Source organism: Phyllostomus discolor, chromosome 5 (genome assembly GCF_004126475.2).
Source record: "Phyllostomus discolor isolate MPI-MPIP mPhyDis1 chromosome 5, mPhyDis1.pri.v3, whole genome shotgun sequence".
Taxonomy (NCBI): Eukaryota; Metazoa; Chordata; class Mammalia; order Chiroptera; family Phyllostomidae; genus Phyllostomus; species Phyllostomus discolor.
The window spans coordinates 14145217-14164110 of NC_040907.2; the positions used below are offsets into that span (position 1 = coordinate 14145217).

Consider the following 18894-nt stretch of genomic DNA (forward strand, 5'->3'; position numbering starts at 1 on the left):
TTAGCTGGGCAGCTGACAGATGCAAGGAGGAGCATCAACGAGGCTGGTGCTCATTTGCATCCAATTCAAGCACATCTCCGCCCCAGCTGCAGCAGCTGGCTCTTTGTCCTGTCCCAGGCTTTTCGGGTCACCCCAGAAGCGCCCAGGAAGCCAGAAATGGTGTTCTGCACCTCTGAAAGGAGGGAACAGTAGGTCCTGGGTGCCCAAACACATGAACCTGAGAGGTAGCCCCTGCATGGTTTTGAGTCCTAAAGCAGCTCAGCTGACCTTGAGCATAATTTTCGCTTTTTCTCCTGACTCAAGTGTGCTAAGGCTGGAGGGGGTCCTTCCACTCAATCCGTTAAGGTGTGCGGGAGGGAGAGGGGCACGGACGTGAACAATGGGGGCCTCCTCCCTGCTGCCAGCAAGAGCTTACAGTCTAGACCCCGGGGTCTGTGCACAGTGACCACTCTGTGCACGTGTATTCACTGTCGTGGAGGTGATGCAACCCCCCAAATCCAGTGACCTACAACAAGAGGCTTTCTTGCTCATTGGTTTGTGTGTGTGGGTCGGCTGAGGTGGCTCTGTTTCATCCTAGGAGTTAGGTCAAGGCCTTTTCCACGTTTCTCATTCTGGAACCGGCTGTCACCCAGGTTAAGCCCCACCTCATGGCAGACGGCAGAATAACCAGAGACCAAGGCCAAACAAAAAGCACATGTAAAGCCCCTGCTTGCCTCATCTCTCCTAGAATATTCCAGAGGCCAAAGCACGTCATGTGGACAAACTCAGCACCCACGAGGAGGAGAAATACGCTCTGCCTTCTTTTGTGGGCAGCGTGGCGAAATCGCACGCAAAAGCTGCGGTTGTGTGACTCTGTCACTGGGAGAGGGGGCGAAGGGTCGGGGTGGCCAGACCCACCCCAAGTGGCAGGAGCGGTCAGTGGGCTCTGGACCCACTGCGGGCAACAGCCTCGCTAACTGTCTTCTCTGTTCCCCGGCAGGAGCTCAGTGAGCACAACGCCACAGCCATAAAAAGCCCCACCAACACGGTCACGGTGCAGGGCCTCAAAGCCGGCGCCATCTATGTCTTCCAGGTGCGGGCACGCACCGTGGCGGGCTACGGGCGCTACAGCGGCAAGATGTACTTCCAGACCATGACAGAAGGTAAGAGGCGCCCAGCGGGCAGAAGGGGGGCGCCGCTTCCACAGAGCACAAACGCTAGGGCCACCATTCCCACAAGGTGCCTCTGTGCAAGTTAGAAAAGGCACCCCTGCTACTTAATGCCAACCCTCCTGCCGGCCCTGGCTGGGACCCTCTGTGCACTGGACAGACTGCGCTGTCACGTACAGAGGCACTGTTTCCGGGGTCTGGGGAGGGTACACCACTACCATCGTGTCAGCCAGGCCACTCCCTTTCCCACGATTCCTGGGAGCTCAGCCCGAACTTGCAGAGTCACCTGAGCAAAGCACACCCATTCCCTGGTCCAGATTTTTCTCATCTATACAATGAAAGCATCCCAGTCAATCTGAGAGTGCACAACTGTTTTATCCAGACCCCGCTTCAGTGACTTACAGTTGGATGGGGAATAATTCTGAAGGCACCTCTGAATTTAGGGGTGCTGGGGCGGGTTAGTCCTGTCTACCCTGGGCAGGAGAAGGGGAGGTTGCAGCCCACGTGTTGTGTGCCTCCCCGTCTGGGGCCACATGATCTCTAAGTACCCTTCCTGCTCTAACAGTCTTTGAGGGGCAACGTAGTTAAAGGGTATGATGCCTGGCAGATGGAAATTACAGTGGCGATTCAGCCCTCACTGAACAACTTACTTTACCTCCCTGAGCCTCAGTTGTATCATCTGTAAATGGGGATGATAACAACTATATCATCATCATCATCATCATCATCATCATCAAACTAGTATCAGGATAGGGCTCAATGTATAGGACCTAGCACAAGGTTGGCCGTGGGTCTCACGCATAGATAACGCTCACCAAAGAGTAGGTAAGGTTACAGTTGTCGTTTCTGTGAGTCTGGGGGCGCTGCCACCAACCAGCCACGCTCCAGGACAGCTTTGCTTATGACCAGGCCCCAGCATCCCTTCTCAGCATCCGCTTCAGTCCTTGGGGGGCGGGGGAGGGCACTCGGCTTTGGCCTGGTTGGACAGGCCTGGGCCTGACCGCCATAACCCTCCCTCACGTGGCCACCGCGACTTCCAGCATCACTGCCCCTGTAAAGGCCCCTCCCCCACAGCCAGCGTTTTCACCTCGCTAAGCCGTCTCTCGTGCTGGGTGAGTGTTGGTGACGTGGGCACTGTCCCAGCACCCTTTCTCTATTAACTCAACAAGGGTGCTCGGGCGCTGGGGACCCAGAGCCAACCTTGTCCCTGACGTCGCCAGTCCCCTGTCTGGTCACAAACACAAGTGAGAATAACGACAAAATGAAGTACAGCGATGCTGTGGGTGGCACTGAGAATGTACCGAGTGGTCTCCCAGAGCCAGGCCAAGGCCAAGTGCATTCCACACAGTGTCTCCCTTAAGCCCCACAGCCTTGGGTCAGACAGCCCTGGGCTCAGCGGTTGGCTTTGGCCCCTTTCTGTGTGACCTCAGGCAAGTCATGACCTCAGGAAGTCTCAGTTTCCTCGTCTATAAAACGGGGTAACAGGCGGTGCGTCACTGGGCTGTTCCGAGAATCAAACGAGATACATAACATACTTAGCACAGTGACTGACCCTCAAAACCCTCGATGATAATTTAGCGCTGACTGCTTACTTCCGCCACATGTTGTCCGAAGTACTTTACACCACAATCCTATGAAATGGAAAGCATGGTTCTCCCCAGTTTACAGATGAGAAAACTGAGCCACAGAGGAGTACCAGTGAGTCCCTTCACCAGCGATCACAGATAGTAAGTGGCACTGTCGGGGCTCAAGCCCAGGGAGTCTGGCCTCAGAGTCTGTGCTTATGGCTGCCTCTCCACACGTTTGTTGTTGTCGGTTTCCATACCAGCATTGAGATGTGGGTTGTATGCTCATTTGATAGATGAGAAATTAAGGGCCGGAACAGCCCACAGGCTTGTTCAAGGTCACCTGTGAGCAAATGACAGCCAGTTCCCCACCTGAGCATGTGACGGGCTCTCCGAGGAGCAGGAATAGCCTGTGCCCGGGATCCCAGGAGGACCTGTAGGGCGACGGGACGTCAGGACTCCCGGAGCCAGGCGAGAACACCGTGCTGTGCTTTCTCTCCCCAGCCGAGTACCAGACAAGCATCCAGGAGAAGCTGCCACTCATCATCGGCTCCTCGGCGGCTGCCCTGGTCTTCCTCATTGCCGTGGTTGTCATCGCCATCGTGTGCAACAGGTGGGTGGGCGTCCCCCCGCCCTCCGGGCCTGGCCGTGCGTCCGTTCAGCCACTCCTGGACAGCATTTGTGAATGGGGGAGGCATCCCCATCCACACAGGGGCAGGGAGAAGCTCAGGCTGGCCTGGGCACCCTCCAGGGGCCTCACACCCCCTAAACAGCCACCAGGAGCAGCCCATCCCTTCGGGTTAGGCGTCGCCCTTGACAAGTCCACTATTCAAAGAGGTGGCACATTGAGGCACGAATACTGCAGCATGGGGAAGGTCTCAGAGCACTGGGCCAGAGGACTGCAGGGAGCTAGGAGCTAAGGGGATGGTGGAGAAGGAATGCAGGGCACCCCCCTTTGGCACCAGTTGAGGCCCCTTCATGAATGGGGCCATAAGCAGAGTGTCAGATGGGAGGCTGTGGAGCTCAGGTGGGGCCCCCTGACTGAGGTGGCTGGAAAGGTGGAGAGGACGCAGACAGGAGGAGGTGAGGGAAGGCACCCCAAGTGGCTAGCACAGCATATGCAAAGGCAGGAGGTGGGCCCGGGTCCCTGACCTCTGCTGGGCATGTGCAAAGAGAGACTCTCTTCTTCCTTAAAGAGTCCCCCCCCCACTTTAGAATAGACTGGGTCACGAGGTCAGATGGACAAAAGCCCCAGGGTTTCCGGGGCCAGGGGCCACAGCCAGGGGAGATGACTTTGCGCTTTGAGAGGGGCTTGGCTGGAGAAGGGGGGTGGGGAATAGTGAACCTGGACTTGAGCTGGGAGAGGCAGAAATGGGTGGGTGGGGCCAGGAAGGGGGGGCGGGGGGGGGGGCTGCTAAGCGAGGGGCAGGCAGGGAGGCCTCTGACTGGGATGTGGTTTCGAGGAGCTGCCCACCCTCTCCTGTCACCTGCTGCGGCTCCCAGCTCCCCGGGCGCCTCCAGGTGGCTCCAGCCCTTTGCTCTTGTTCCAGAAGACGGGGGTTTGAGCGTGCCGACTCGGAGTACACGGACAAGCTGCAGCACTACACCAGCGGCCACAGTACGTATGCCCCAGCAGGGCTGGCCCCCTCGGCCCTTCCCTGGCGGCGTCTCCAGCCTTCCTCCTTGCCGCAGTCAGACCGGACGTCAGGCTGTTCCCTGAATGTGCCAAGCTCGCTGCCCCCTCTCGGCCTTTGCACGTGCTATTCCTCTGCCTGAGCGCTCTCCCCCCTTCTTTTCACCTGAGCGTCTCTTACTCTCCCTCAGGCCGCATCGCAGGCAAACCCCTCAGAGAAGGCTTCCCTGACCCCCACCCGCCCGGGCCTTGGGGCCAGTGTCTGTGTTTGCACAGCGCCCCTGACCTGGCTGCACGGTCACGGCCATCCCCTGGTCTCTCCAACGTTACAATGGGAGCACTGGGGACCTGGGATTGTGTCTGACACTCACCACGGCCCCCGGCCCCAGCGCGCTTCCCACACAGAGTAGCCGCCAGACACACGTTTGAGGAACAGGCATGTGACCCGAATGAGAAGATGAGGACCCTGGGCCCTGGCCCGGGAGACAAAAGGGAAGGGAGGTGGGAGGCCCCCTCTCATTCCTCCCTGGTAACACTCCTGGTGACTCCTCACCCCCACCCAGGGCCTCACATTCCCCCCCCCAACCCTAACCCTAACCCACCCCACCTTAGGTCAGGGCTGGGAGCACATGGGCCACACACTCCCAGAGCGATGTCCCCTCCCCCCCCCCCCCCCCCCCCCCGCCAAGGTGCCCAGCAGAGAGACAGGCAGAGTGCAGACTCCTCCCCATTTGACCCCGGCAGAACCAACTGTCTGTGGGGGGTGGCGTGGGGGTGGGGAGAAGGTATATTGTAACGCCTCGCTCAGAGAACAGGAATTCCAGTAGGTCTAATATGTAGGTTCTCAGACTGTACTCGGTGGGGACCCTAGGGTTCCTCAGATGGCCACGGGGTAGGAAGGGCCATCAGCACATCCATCCGTTTGTCACGTATGTGCTGTGGCCGGCTCTGCATGCCAGGCACCGTTATAGGTGCTGGGGACACGCAGCAGACCAAACAGCCCCGCCCTCATGGAACTTACATCCTGGTGAAGGGACAGAAAATTTAAAAGAAACCATGTATGTAATAGTAAAGCATGTGGTATACGCTTTACTCGTTAGAAGATGAAAATGCTGTTGAAAAAAAGGGCAAGTAGAACAGGGTAACGGAGGGAAAGTGGTGGGGTGGGGCTACATGAGGAGCTGGGGCAGTGAGCCGTGCGGCGACGCCTCAGGGAAGGGCATCCTGGGCAGAGGGAACAGCCAGTGCAAAGGCCCTGAGGCTGGAGTGTGTCTGGAAGGTTTCAGGAACAGCCGAGGGGCCGGTGTCCCTGGGCCAGAGTGAGGGGGCAGCGGGGGGGAGTATGAGGGGCCACAGCAGGCGGATTCTTATCACTCATAGCAGGGCCTCGGGGTTTTGGGGTTTTTTTTTTTTTTCATTTCAGAGTGAAATGAGGAGCTTCTAGAAGAGTCTGAGCAAAAGACTGCCGTGCTCTGAGTTAGTTCTGACAGGACTGCCCTGGCTGCCATGTAGAAAATGCTCGGGAGAGGCCGGGGTGCACTGGGCAAGGGCAGAAGCGGGGGACCCATGAGGTGGCCATTAGTGTGGCCCCGGGAGGGATCGACGGCAGCTGGACCAGCATGGCCGCGTGGAGATGTGGGAGGTGGTTGGATTCTGAGCTATTCTGAAGGCAGAGCCCCCAACTTTGCTGCAGGGTTGGAAGTGGGGTGTACAAGAGAGGGCAGAGTCAAGGAATTCTAGGTATTAAGCCTCTGGGTAAAGCTCAGCTCAAAGATAAATTCGTGGGCTTCCCTATCGCTGTAGACATAAATGTAAAAATGATTAAACCATTAAAATTTCCGGAAGACAATTTAGATAACTATTTAAGCCGATTGTGGATGGAAAAGGACTCTCTAAGCGTAAAAGCAATGGGAGCAGCGTGATAAAAAGGCAGATGCGGTTAACTACACAGTTACAAAAATCACCTGCACCTTAAACGCCATCCATCACATCGCGCCCCCCGTTCCCCAAGCAATGAAACCGTGATCGTAGCTGCGGCTAAACATATGGACCGTGTTCCGTGTGCCAAGAACTATCTTAATGCTCTTCGGGCGTCGCCTCACTTCATCCCGGCAACGTCCCGTCCCACTGTGCGCGGGAGTCGCAGGCACCGAGCGGGCCCACAGCCGCTCAGGGCGGGAGCCGGGTGCGAGCCCGGGGAGTCTGGCTCACGCTGCGCCAAACGGGGCTGCCTGCACCCACGGCGCTAGCGTCAGGTAGGCGCGCACAGCCGTCACCTGGAGCCATTTGGGAGCAACACTGTTTGGAGCTTGAGTCGTACGTAACCAGCAGAAAGATGGCAGCAGGGGCTTGTTTTAAAAATAGACTCCGGGATTTGTTCAGAGAGCAGCGCGTTCTGAAGCTCAGCCTCGCGCCCTGGTCTGAGCAGGACTGTTTTTTTGTTTTGTTTTGTTTTGTTTTTTCCAAAGCGCTGGAACAGAAAAGGGTGGTGTGGGCTCTGGGCATGCATGTCTGGAAGCCCCAATATGACGTAAAACATATATATATATATATATATATATACATACACATATATACATATATATACACACACAGACATCAGGGCTGTAGGAGTGGGTGTGGAGACAGGGCTAAGGGGGCCTGAGGAGAAAGCATGGGTCTCCACTGGAGGGATCCGGGCAGACTTCACAGAGGAGGTGGCATTTGGTCTGGATACAAAGAGGAAGAGAAGGGCATTCCAGGTGGAGGGAACCACCTGAACAAAAGCATGGAGACGAGAAATCATGAGGCGTGTCCGCGACCTCTGGGTAAATGCTTCCTTTTCGCTGGCACGTAGAGGACCAGGAGCTGTCGGTGGGGCCATCCCTGAGAGCTCGGAACGCCAGGGGAAGGCACTTGCCCCTCCTGAGCGCTGGAGAGCCCTCCTGGTCATCGCTCCTGGCCAAGGCTGGGGGCGGCGTCTGATCGGTTGGCAGCCCCCAGGCAGGATTGAGCTCCTACCTGTGCTTCTGCTCAGCTGCCCAAGCTGCCCTGGCAGCAAGAGCTTCCCCCAGTTCTGTTAGGAAGGAGGCTGCAGGTCGGTCCCAAGACCCACAGGCCAGTCACTGAGTTTGATCAAACGAAAGGGAGTATCTCCAGAGAGCCCATGTCCCTGCTCCAAGGAGGGCTGACTTGGGGGAGGAAGACGCACGTGCCAGATCTGGCTGGATTTCGTCCAGGAGGCAGTGAGCATGCCGATTCAGAGTGCAAGCCCTAGGCTCAAGCCTGACAGACTGGGTTCAAATCCTGGCCGTGCCGTTTGCTAGCTGTGTGGCCTCGGGCAGACGGACGACGTGCCCCTGAGCTGCGGTTTCCTTGTGTGTGAAATGAGAACAATGACCCCTTCCTCCCAGAGTTGTCGGGCGGAGGAGAGGAGAGGAGGCACATCCAGAGGCTGGCACGGCATCGGGCACGGACACAGGGCTCAGTCGGTGGCAGCTGCTGTGCCTCTGTCCCTGTCCTCTGGAGTCTGCCCAGCGCCACCGACACCGAGTGTCGTGTGCACAGCTCTCTGCGGCGTGCCAGGGGAGGGAGGCAGGAGAAAAGCCCACGTGCCCACCCCCGCCCGCAGGCTGCCACAGTCTAGGACAGTGGTTAACCTCCCTGGAAGGGGGGTGTCCTAGGCTTCACTGAGACTGCCAACAGTTTGGGACCCTGTGGCCAGAGAAACAAAAGTTTGGATACGTGTGCATGTAAAATTACAAGATAGGAGAATCCAGAAAAATCCGTTCTCGGGGATAGATTTTGGAAAACTTTTCTTTTCAGCAATAGTTCCAGAATGTTCAGGCTAAAGGAACATTCAGTACTTTTCTAATTCAAAAAGGCAATAATAATAAGTGCATCCCATGCGAGGAGGTTACCGGACTCCACCCCTGTCTGTCCCCCCAAACCCCCACCACCACCCCCGGGACTGCCCAGTGGTTCACAGACTCCAATGAAGAAACCCCAACCTGATGGGCTAGACAGACAAACGATCCGAAGTGAAGCTCGTGTGTGTAAGAGCAGCAGTTGGGAAATTTTTCCATAAAGGGCCAGATAGTAAATACTTGAGGCTTCCGAGCCATATGGTCTCTGTTTTAACTACTTAACTCAGTCACTGTAGTATAAAAGCAGCCACAGGCAAAGGAATGTGGGTGGTTGTGTTCCAATAAAACTTTATTTATAAAACCTGATTACGAAACAGACAGTGGGCCAGTTTGTCAACCCCTCTTTAGAGGTTCCGCCTCCTACATTCCTGGAATGACTGAAACAGAGGCTGAGAGTCATCAACGAACATGTCCAAGGTCACGCAGCTGAGCAGGGTGGATGGCCCCACTTACCAACCTGCCAAGCCTGGCTATGGTCCAGGGACCCCAGCTCCCAACTCCTACAGCTGCTGCCAAAAGCTCCCGGAGTGGCAGGAGAGTGTGGGCCAGGAGCTGGGGAAGCAAGAGGGGGGCCTGGGCCGGCAGAGGGCCAGGTGATCTGGGCGGCAGAAGACCAGTTATCTGAGAGGAGCGATGAGGGATGGACCATCTTTCCCTTCTTTCAAAGCTTTTGTGGACTCCACACTGGGGTCAGAATTAGGTCTTTCATATCCAGGTCACCTCCTCCCTTCCTGTGTCAAAAAATAAAAATGCACACCAGATCAGTAATTAATATATCCATGTCCTGCCTAAAGCTGATCAGCAGGGAATCTGAGATCCAGAAAGGTTTAAGACTTGGCTAGTGGGGGATCCAGGAGGTAGTCCCAGGGGCCATGGGTACTCAGACGCCGGTGAGGCAGCCCTCCAGGCTCTGGGGCTGCCTGGGGGGGCTGAGGCAGCCAAAGTCTGCTGAGCGGAGAGGAGGCTTGAGTTAGGCCTTGAAATATAGGGAGACCTCCTTGGCAGAAGCCCAAGAACATGGTCTGTTGCCTGCTCTCTCTGCACGTTCGTTGTAATTCTCTCCCTTCCTTCTTGACTTCCTTTTCCTTTCCTTTGGCCTCCCTGATTCTCTATCTCAAGAGTGACAAATGTATCCACTCTTCTTTTCCTTTTATGCCCACACCTGTAACAGACATTGCTAATCAATCCTGATAGTCTTCTAGCAGCTCCAGGAATTCATTCCTCACCAGTAAGAGCTGGAACAGAAGCTAGAACTCATTTGCTCTCCCTGCCCCTGCTGAGCAGTCTGTCCCCCTCCCCCTTCTACTCAGTGCTCATGTGCTCACTGAGGCCCAGAGAGGTCAAGTGACCCACAGGGGGTTGCCCAGTTCTTCAGGGGGCCCTGGGAGTGTATTTCCCTCCGTGCATGGACTGGCCCTCGCCTTTCCACTTGTCCCCATCTTGAGTCTGTGCATGTGACCAAGCCTGGTCTTATCCCCCAGTGACCCCAGGCATGAAGATCTACATCGACCCTTTCACCTACGAGGACCCCAATGACGCCGTGCGGGAGTTTGCCAAGGAAATTGACATCTCCTGTGTCAAAATCGAGCAGGTGATCGGAGCAGGTAGGTGGCTGGTGCCCCCCCTCAAGGTACTATGGCCTCAGATATAGGTGGGGCGGCCACCGCAGTGTGTGCTGCTGGGACAGAAGGTAGGGTGCAGGGCAGGAGCCTCAGAGAACACCCCAGGGCCTGAAGGCTGAGAATGCCCAGGGTGGAAAAGGCCCTCAGAGGTCACCCAGTAAAAGTGCCCCCACAACATATAGGGGAAGTGAGGTACGGGTCTGGGGAGGAGCTGGCACCTCACATCAGAGGCTGAGCCGGGTCTGGAGCCAGTGCTCTGGACTCAGTCCCCAGCGCTTTGCCCTCCCACCGTCCATCCCACGTCCCTCCCCCCCTCTCTCCATGTTCCCCTCCATCCTCACCCCACGCCCATGCAGTCATCACGGGGCAGCCACGAAGACTTTACTCCCACTCCCAAAGGTGGCTGGGGCTTTCTTGGGCCCCCATATTCTACCACAAAGGGCTTCTGTGCCCGAAAGGATGTAGTTGGCCTTTGAGGAGGCCACAGGGGTGGAGGTTACAGGGAACAGGGAGGTGGCACTTCCTCCTGGCAGGTGACACCTTGCCTCTCTCCGTGTGTCTATCCAGGGGAGTTCGGCGAGGTGTGCAGTGGCCACCTGAAACTGCCAGGCAAGAGAGAGATCTTCGTAGCCATCAAGACGCTCAAGTCGGGCTACACCGAGAAGCAGCGCCGGGACTTCCTGAGCGAGGCCTCCATCATGGGCCAGTTCGACCACCCCAACGTCATTCACCTGGAGGGTGTCGTCACCAAGAGCACGCCCGTGATGATCATCACCGAGTTCATGGAGAACGGCTCCCTGGACTCCTTCCTCCGGGTAGGGGAAGCCGAGAGTGCCAGGGACCATGAGCGGGGCAGGAAAAGGAGTGGGGGACATAGCTTCCTACTGTCAGAACCTGGAAGGGTCTGGGAAAACATCTAGATCAGGAATGGCTGGCATGTTGCCACTTTCCATTCCCTTACCCACAGCAGGCATCACTAATCAATCCCAGAAGTCTTTCCAGCCACGCTCAAAGCAAATCTCCAGGAAACCACAACCAGTTGATCAGAGTTGGCACACAATGTGAAATCTGTTGCCGCCTGTGCTCTTAGACAGCCTTCTCATTATGCGTAAGGGAAAACTGAGGCTCAAAGAAAGGTAGCGTTTGACCAGGGTCATCCAGAGGGTCAAGGTGAAAGCTAGGGCTTTTGACCTGAATTCTCCAGAATTTTCACCAGATTTTGGATCCCTCCAAAGCACTGCAGGCCAGGGGGAGGAGTTCAGAGCACAAGGCCAACAGGAACGTTTCAGGCCCCCGAGAAGGTCACAGTCAACCAGGCAGACAAAGAGCACTGGTGAGGAGTCAGAAGCATGCCATTGGGCCAACTGCCATCCAGCAGATACTTTCAAGCACCCAGTGGGTGCCAGGCCCCTTCCATGCACCCTCTCGTTTAGCACAGGCAGCACTGGGAGGTGGATGTCACTCATCCCCATTCAACACACAGAGGAAAAAACTGAGACTCAGAGAGGTTAGGACACTTGTCCAAGGTCACACAGCCAGCGAGGGGTAACGCCAGATTCAAACCAGCTGTGTCTGCTGCACAGTCTGTTCTCTCCACCACCCCGAAACTGGCCTCTCCTGGGCCTAAGGTCCCCAAGCACCTGAGCCCTTCTCACAAGGAGCTAGGCCAGGGTGGCAGGGTCCTGGCTTCTGATTGTGAAGATGACCCAGAGTCCAGTTCACACCCTTCCATTTACTCTGCATTTTCTCCCCTCCCCCTGAAGCAAAACGACGGGCAGTTCACAGTCATCCAGCTGGTGGGCATGCTGCGGGGCATCGCGGCCGGCATGAAGTACCTGGCGGACATGAACTACGTCCACCGAGACCTGGCCGCCCGCAACATCCTCGTCAACAGCAACCTGGTCTGCAAGGTGTCTGACTTCGGCCTCTCGCGCTTTCTGGAGGACGACACATCAGACCCCACCTACACCAGCGCCCTGGTAAGCTGGGGGCAGATGACACCGGACACACGGTGTCAGGAGAGAGGGCGTACACCTCCATCTCTCCCTGCAGTGCGTGTTCACAGACAGCTGCTCGTGCCGGCTCTGCGCCGGGCCCTGGAGATACAGGGACAGAACCACCAGGTTCCTGCCGTCTTGGAGCACGCAGGCTGGTGGGGACACATGTACAGAGCAACGTGGAGTGACAGGGCTGGATTGGCCAGGACACCAGCCTGGGGAGGCAGAGGAGGGCTTGCTGGAAGGGATGATGATGCCTGAACTGAAAGCTGAAAGGCCAGTAAAAGTTCATCAGACGCCATGTTTTCATGGCCAAGTGACCCTGGAGGACAGGCCGTGAGGGGAGAGGTGGCGGGCAAGAATGGGTGGCCAGATCTTGGAGATCCTGATGCCCGTGCTCACGAGTCTCTCCTGAAAGCAGTTGGGGTTGTTGAAGGGTTTTAGGCAGAAAGGAACAGGATACAGTCCCTGCCCTCAGAGAGCTCGGAGGTGGTACAGTCGGAGCCAGGCGAGGAGCAGATGGTCTGCCTACGGACTGTGCTGTGTAAGAAGTGCCAGTTTGATGGAGAAACGTGGGGTCCGGTTGTAGGATTAAACAGAGTGAGCCACTCTTTGGGACTGAAGGAAAAAGACTGTCAGAGGGACTTAAAGGTTGAGAAGGAGGCGTCCAGGTGTCAGAGTGGGAAAAGGCACTTACTTCGTGCCGAGGAGCGGCCCGTGCCAGTCCCCGGCGGTCTGCAGCAGTGCCGTGACTTGGGGGAGCAGTAGGAAGCCCCGCACGACTGCTGCCGCAAAGGGCGTAGGTGGGGCGTGCCGAGAGCAGAGGCCAGCCCGCTCAGCCTCCCACCCCTCAACCCTCCTCGTTCTGTTGCCCAGGGGGGGAAGATCCCCATCCGCTGGACGGCCCCAGAAGCCATCCAGTACCGGAAGTTCACCTCGGCCAGCGACGTGTGGAGCTACGGCATCGTCATGTGGGAGGTGATGTCCTACGGGGAGCGGCCCTACTGGGACATGACCAACCAGGACGTAAGTCTCTGAGAGAGCCCCTCTCTGACCAGCCAATCAAGGAGGGGAAGATCCAGCATCCTGGCCTTTTGCTGGTCTCCGGGAGAGTGGGAGCAAGGGCTCAGATCCCAGGCGAGGGCAGCACCCAGCCCAATAATGGCTGATTCAGATGTCTGCCCAGGACCCTGGACGCTCCAGGGGGCCAGGAGTAGGAAAGGCCCACCATCTACAAAGCAGCAAATCTTTTTTTTTTATATTTTATTTATTTATTTTTAGAGATGGAAGTGAGGGAGATAGAGAGAGAGAGAGAAACATCAATGTGCGGTTGCTGGGGGTTATGGCCTGCAACCCAGGCATGTACCCTGGCTGGGAATCGAACCTGGGACACTTTGGTTCCCAGCCCATGCTTAATCCACTGAGCTATGCCAGCCAGGGGCACAAAACAGCAAATCTTTAGGATGTATCCAGCTTGTGTCCAGCCCTGAATGAGACTGTGTCTGCCCCTCACCCAGATAAAGTTATCAGGAACTGTTACCATCGGATGCTAAATGGGAGAAGGCAGCGGTAGAGGCAAGAGCAGTGTGGGCAGGGGCAGCCAGGAAGCGTTCTCAGGGCAGGGGCACGCACACAGCAGCGGGACTTGTGGACGGGAGGGGTTCCGTGGAAAGAGCAGCGTGAGCAGAGGCCAGAGTGCGATGATGAGGGGCCGTGCTGGGGAGCAGTGGAGGGGAAAGCTAGTCGGAAAGGTCGGTGGGGTTCAATAACGGGGTGTTGGAAAGTCAACTCGAGGGATTCCACTCTGCAGCCATGCAGAACAAGGAGGACTTGAAGAAGCCTCTTGAGCAGGGAGGGTGACACCCCTACCCTTTGCTGCTGCCATCAAGCTGGCAGATGAGTCTGGCCCTGCTGGCAGGACAGGCTGGAGAGAGGTGTCTGCGCTCCCTTCCCCGACAGAGGAGCCAGCAGGGGTGGCGGGAAGGGGGTCCAAGGCTGTGCTGCGAGGCCTGACAAGGAAGGTGTCTCACGTGGAGCATCAATGGCACTGGAATCAAGAGTGCAGCCACTCGGGGGTCAAGGGCCAGAAGGAGGAGCCCTCAGGGCCATCAAAGCCAGAAGGGGGCTCAGAGATGAGAGGGAGGGTGGGTCCTGAGAGGCTGTGTCAGGGATGGAGTTCTGCTGTCCCAAGACTGGGGCAGGAGGAGGCAAGTACCCAGCTGCCAGGTCAGACTGACTGAGGCTGTACCTGGTGGGAACCCAGGTGAGGTCCATCCCTGGGGCTGCCTGGAAGAGGTGGCGAGCAACCCAAGAGGAGTGTTCTGAGATGCACTGGGGGCAAGATAGGCCAGGCCAGGGGGCAGGTGCTCGTACCCACCCAGCCAGCCCCGCTCAGCCCCCGTGTCGTCCCCAGGTGATCAATGCCATAGAGCAGGACTACCGGCTACCACCGCCCATGGACTGCCCAAGCGCCCTGCACCAGCTCATGCTGGACTGCTGGCAGAAGGACCGCAACCACCGGCCCAAGTTTGGTCAGATTGTCAACACGCTGGACAAGATGATCCGCAACCCCAACAGCCTCAAAGCCATGGCGCCCCTCTCCTCCGGGTATGGCCCAGCCCTGCCCCCTCTCTGTGTGGCCCTTACCCTCTCCACATGCCCTCCCCCTGCTTGGGGCAGACACTCTGCCTAAACAGGGATGGGGAAAGATAGCTTGTGGGGTGTTTGCGCTGCCTTGGGGTGCAGAGGCGTGCAGGACACAATGCATGCTGGGTGGTAGAGGACGCACTTGTAAAACATGGTCAGGTAGGACAACATTGATGGAAAGTTAGCTTGGTTGGTGAATAGATTTCCTCATCACTGAGTTTCCTCCCTGACTACCCGCACACTCAGACCTGTATGCTCGGACTCGCCTCTGCATCCTCCTTGACACAATCCCCCCAACACAAGAACACAGTCCTACCCACATGCACACACGAGAATACAGTCCTACCCACATGCACACATGAGAACACAGCCCTACACACATGCACACATGAGACCACTATCCTACCCACATGTTCACACGAGAACACAGTCCTGCCCATGTGCACACATGATAACACAGTCCTACACACACACATGTACACACAAGAACAGTCCTACCCACGTGCACATGAGACCACGATCCTACCCATATGCACACACAAGAACATAGTTCTAATCATATGCATGAACATAGGCACAAATGCTCATGCTTGTGTTCTCACACACACACACACAATCTCACACATGGATGCACACCCATTCTCAGATTCACACCTGCATACATCCATAGGCACCAAAACATGTACACACTCAGCAGTACACACTCACCACACACACGTGAGTCCCCACAGCGGAATGCATCAGCCAGTAGCCATCACTGCCCTGCTTGGGTGCCGTCACGGGCCCCACTTGTGACCCTGCACCTTCTGGGACCTTCAGTCACACTGAGGGGCAGGTGTCCTTGGGGTCCAGGACTGGCTGTGTCCAGAGACTTTTGGGGCCCAAGCCCTTCACCTGCCAAGTTCTTGTGGCCAACAGATCTTCGTGTCTGCCTCTACCTGTGGCTTCTCACCTTGACCCTGAGTCAGCAGCTCCTGACTCTCCAGATACAAATACTCTGAGCTTTTAGCCTCCTGAGGGTCGCTTCACTCAGAGCCAGCCGGGAAGCCGTTCCCATTAATGAAGCAGCTTTGTCTGGACTTTGGAGATGCAGTTCACAGGGTCAGCTTCCTACAGCATAACCAGGGTGGACAAGGTCAGACGGTGGCACTGGGGGCGGAGACAGGGGATCATCAGCAGTTCGCGCAGCTGAACCCCTCCTGCTGGAACTGGAAGAGTGCCCCGCCTCACACAAGGGCCAGCCTCCCAGCAGCCCCTGCGGAGGCTTCCCCAGACTTTCCAGGTTGCCCCATCTTCCTCACACACACACATGTGTGCACGTGTGCATGGTTCAAACTCACGCCTGCCCACACAGAAATACATGCATACACACACACACCCTCACCCTGCTCACGCTGACAGACGCACACGGGAGGGCACACCTGCAGCCCGTCCTCACCCTCACCCTCATCCCCAGGCCAGCGCGTGCCCTGGCCCCTGGCCAACCATCTCTGTCACCCGCCCTGCCCCTAGAATCAACCTGCCGCTGCTGGACCGCACGGTCCCCGACTACACCAGCTTTAACACGGTGGACGAGTGGCTAGAGGCCATCAAGATGGGGCAGTACAAGGAGAGCTTCGCCAACGCCGGCTTCACCTCCTTCGATGTTGTGTCTCAGATGATGATGGAGTAAGTGCCCAGCCGCCCCCACCCACCCGACCAAGTGGGAGGTTCTGGAGGGTGAAACACAGACCCCGTCCCGGCAGGCATGTGGGGACCAAGGGGTGAGACGGCCAGCTTTGGAGTCACCTTCCGATCAACACCCAGGTCTGCCTTCCACCCACCTGCTGGCTGCGTGACCCTGGGCACTCACAGAGCCTCCCTCAGCCCCAGTTTTCCATCTGTAACCTGGGGCTTCATGGGAAGAGCCAAGGGTATAGGGAGTCAATGGGTGCCTAGGAAGTGCAGGCTCCCTTCCCCTTCCCCTTCCCCTTCGCCTTCCCCTTCACCGGGGTGGAGGAGACAAGCGCATCTCGGTGCCCGGACTCCTAGCCACATGCTCCTTCCACCTCCTGTAGCCCCCCCTTCGGCCCAGCGCCCACCCACTCCCCTACGCCCCTCACCCCTTCTCTTGCTCTCTTTAGCAGGAAACCCCGGGAGAAGCCCAGACAGCTCTCCACCTGGCCCGAAGTCCCCCCCCGCCCCCACGTTTCCCTAACACACGTGCTTCTCTCCCAAAGGGACATTCTCCGGGTTGGAGTGACCTTGGCTGGCCACCAGAAAAAAATCCTGAACAGTATCCAGGTGATGCGGGCACAGATGAACCAGATCCAGTCTGTGGAGGTTTGACGTTCAGCAACCCGGGCTCGCCGCTTCCTCCAGGCCCTGCCCCCTGCACCCCACACGCTGGCCCCCCCGGTTCTCTGTCCACTGACGGGCCAGCCGCCTGCCAGGAGGCCACGGCAACAGGAAGAACCAAGCAGCGCACCAGCCACCAGGCGTCACCGAGAACACGGGCAACTCAGATGCTGGAAAAAAATGGGAAAGGGGGGCAAAAGAAAACAGATCCTGGGAGGGGGCGGGAAGTACAAGGAATATTTTTTAAAGAGGATTCTCACAAGGAAAGGGATCATCGTTCTTGGGGGCAAACGAAAGGGCTTGGGAGATCCGTGCGATGTGTCCAGTCGGAGACCGGAAGCCGTTTCTCTCCCACTCCCTCTGGGAAGGCGACCTGGCCAGAGCCGAGACACACTTTCAGGAAAACAAATGTGAAGGGAAGAGACCAGGGCCCCCCGGCCCTCCCACCCCCGGGGCTGCCCCTCCAGGTCTCGCCCGATGGCCGCGTGCCCGGCAGACGGACGGACCGCCGCCAGGAGCCACTCTGGGAACACCCACCCCCGCTGCCGCTGGGCAAACAGAAGAATCTTTCTGTCTTTGGAGACTATTTCAGAAACTCCAATGAAAGAGACTCGTTTCTCCTGTGGGCTCACGGGGCTGAAAAGGGACTCTTGTCTTCCTGGGTCACGGAGAACACAGGGACACCAGAAGGGTCGGCCCTCCCGAGGCTGGCTGGCTGCCCCCCGGGTCTGCAGTCCAGGTCTGCAGGTCCAGGTCCGCGGCACGCCGGCGGCTGCCCCCGACAGCCCCGCCCAGAGGGCTGACGCTGCAGTGACTGCCATCAGCCGCAACTGCCACCGAGGAGGGTCGGTCCTGCGCCTGGGTTTGTTTACAGCGGTCTGTGGACGGGGGATAGTTTGGTCAGGGGCAAATTTGGTTTTGGGGGGGGGGGGTTTGTTTGTTGGGGTTTTTGTTTTTGTTTTTGTTTTTTTAATGACAATGAAGTGACACTTTGACATTTCCTACCTTTTGAGGACTTGATCCTTCTCCAGGAAGAAGGTGCTTTCTGCTTACTGACTTAGGCAATACACCAAGGGCGAGATTTTATATGCACATTTCTGGATTTTTATATGGTTTTCATTGACACCCTTCCCTCCTCTCCCCGAATAGAGTTCCCACCTGCTGCCAGGCCTCACCAAAGCCAACTGCCACAAGGCCATCTGGGCCATTCATAGACTGAGATTTGGCCAGAGGTGGGGGCCAAGGTGGAGCAGCCTCCCCTCCCCCCAGGACTGTTTTTGAAAGCAACAGATTGAGCAGGAAGTACAGACTCTGAGGCTGCAGAGCCAGAAATCTCCGCCCACTTGTCCACTCTCCTCCTGCCCCGGCGTATCCAGTCCTCTCCAGGCAAGTAGGCCCCTCGGAGGTTCCTGAGTGCCCTCCAATGGCCAGAGCCCAGTCTCACCTCGGGGTGCCTAATCCAGGCTGCAGCGGAGGCCCGGCCCAGCTCATTCACTGTGATACCCCAGCCTCCAGAGCATCACCCTCGGAGATGTCCAGGCATGCTCCTTTCCCCCCTGGGAGAAAGTGTGTGCTTGCTCTCCCGCCCCTCCCCTCCTCCAGACCTCGGCCCAGATCGGAGAGGTCTGGGCCGTGGGGAAACCCACCCGCCAAGGGGTCTGGCCACAGTCTCCCTCCTGTGAGCGAACACAGGCACCTGAGTGGACCAATCGGTTAGTGAGTTGAATGGAAATAAACACTTTAGCTATAAAATGACCCTTGTTCTCTGTAAGTTCCAAGAGAGAGACGCTGGCACCCTTGGGACTTGTCGAGTGACCCATGATGCTCTTCTAAGGGACTCCTTTCCACCCTCAGGGTCATAGAAGGTCCAGGGCTAGGGAAACACATGGAAAACAGTAAAGTCTACGTGGCCTTCCTGGCTCTGGCTCCAAAAGCACAGGCAACGAAAGACGTGATTTGCAAGTGGCTCAGAACTCGGCGTTCGGTGCCTCTGCAGGATGCATCAGGAGGCGGGCGTTGACAGGTGCCCTCAGCTCACTGG

General features: G+C 57.3%; 1 protein-coding gene across 3 annotated transcripts in view; it reads left to right on the top strand.

Annotated features, from left to right (window-relative positions):
* The window catches only part of EPHB2 (EPH receptor B2), a 173541-nt gene extending 154933 nt beyond the window's left edge, over window positions 1–18608 (top strand). The window contains exons 7-16 of one of the 3 annotated variants that reach the window (XM_028512179.2): window positions 980–1142; window positions 3218–3326; window positions 4264–4331; window positions 9733–9855; window positions 10441–10688; window positions 11637–11852; window positions 12747–12896; window positions 14284–14477; window positions 16029–16184; window positions 16736–18608. In XM_028512179.2, coding sequence (XP_028367980.1) covers window positions 980–1142; window positions 3218–3326; window positions 4264–4331; window positions 9733–9855; window positions 10441–10688; window positions 11637–11852; window positions 12747–12896; window positions 14284–14477; window positions 16029–16184; window positions 16736–16844 — 1536 coding nt within the window. In that variant the 3' untranslated portion in view covers window positions 16845–18608. The remainder of the gene's footprint in view (window positions 1–979; window positions 1143–3217; window positions 3327–4263; window positions 4332–9732; window positions 9856–10440; window positions 10689–11636; window positions 11853–12746; window positions 12897–14283; window positions 14478–16028; window positions 16185–16735) is intronic. The other 2 variants (XM_036025507.1, XM_036025506.1) reach the window with 2 other exon arrangements.
* The last annotated feature ends 286 nt before the right edge of the window (window positions 18609–18894 follow it).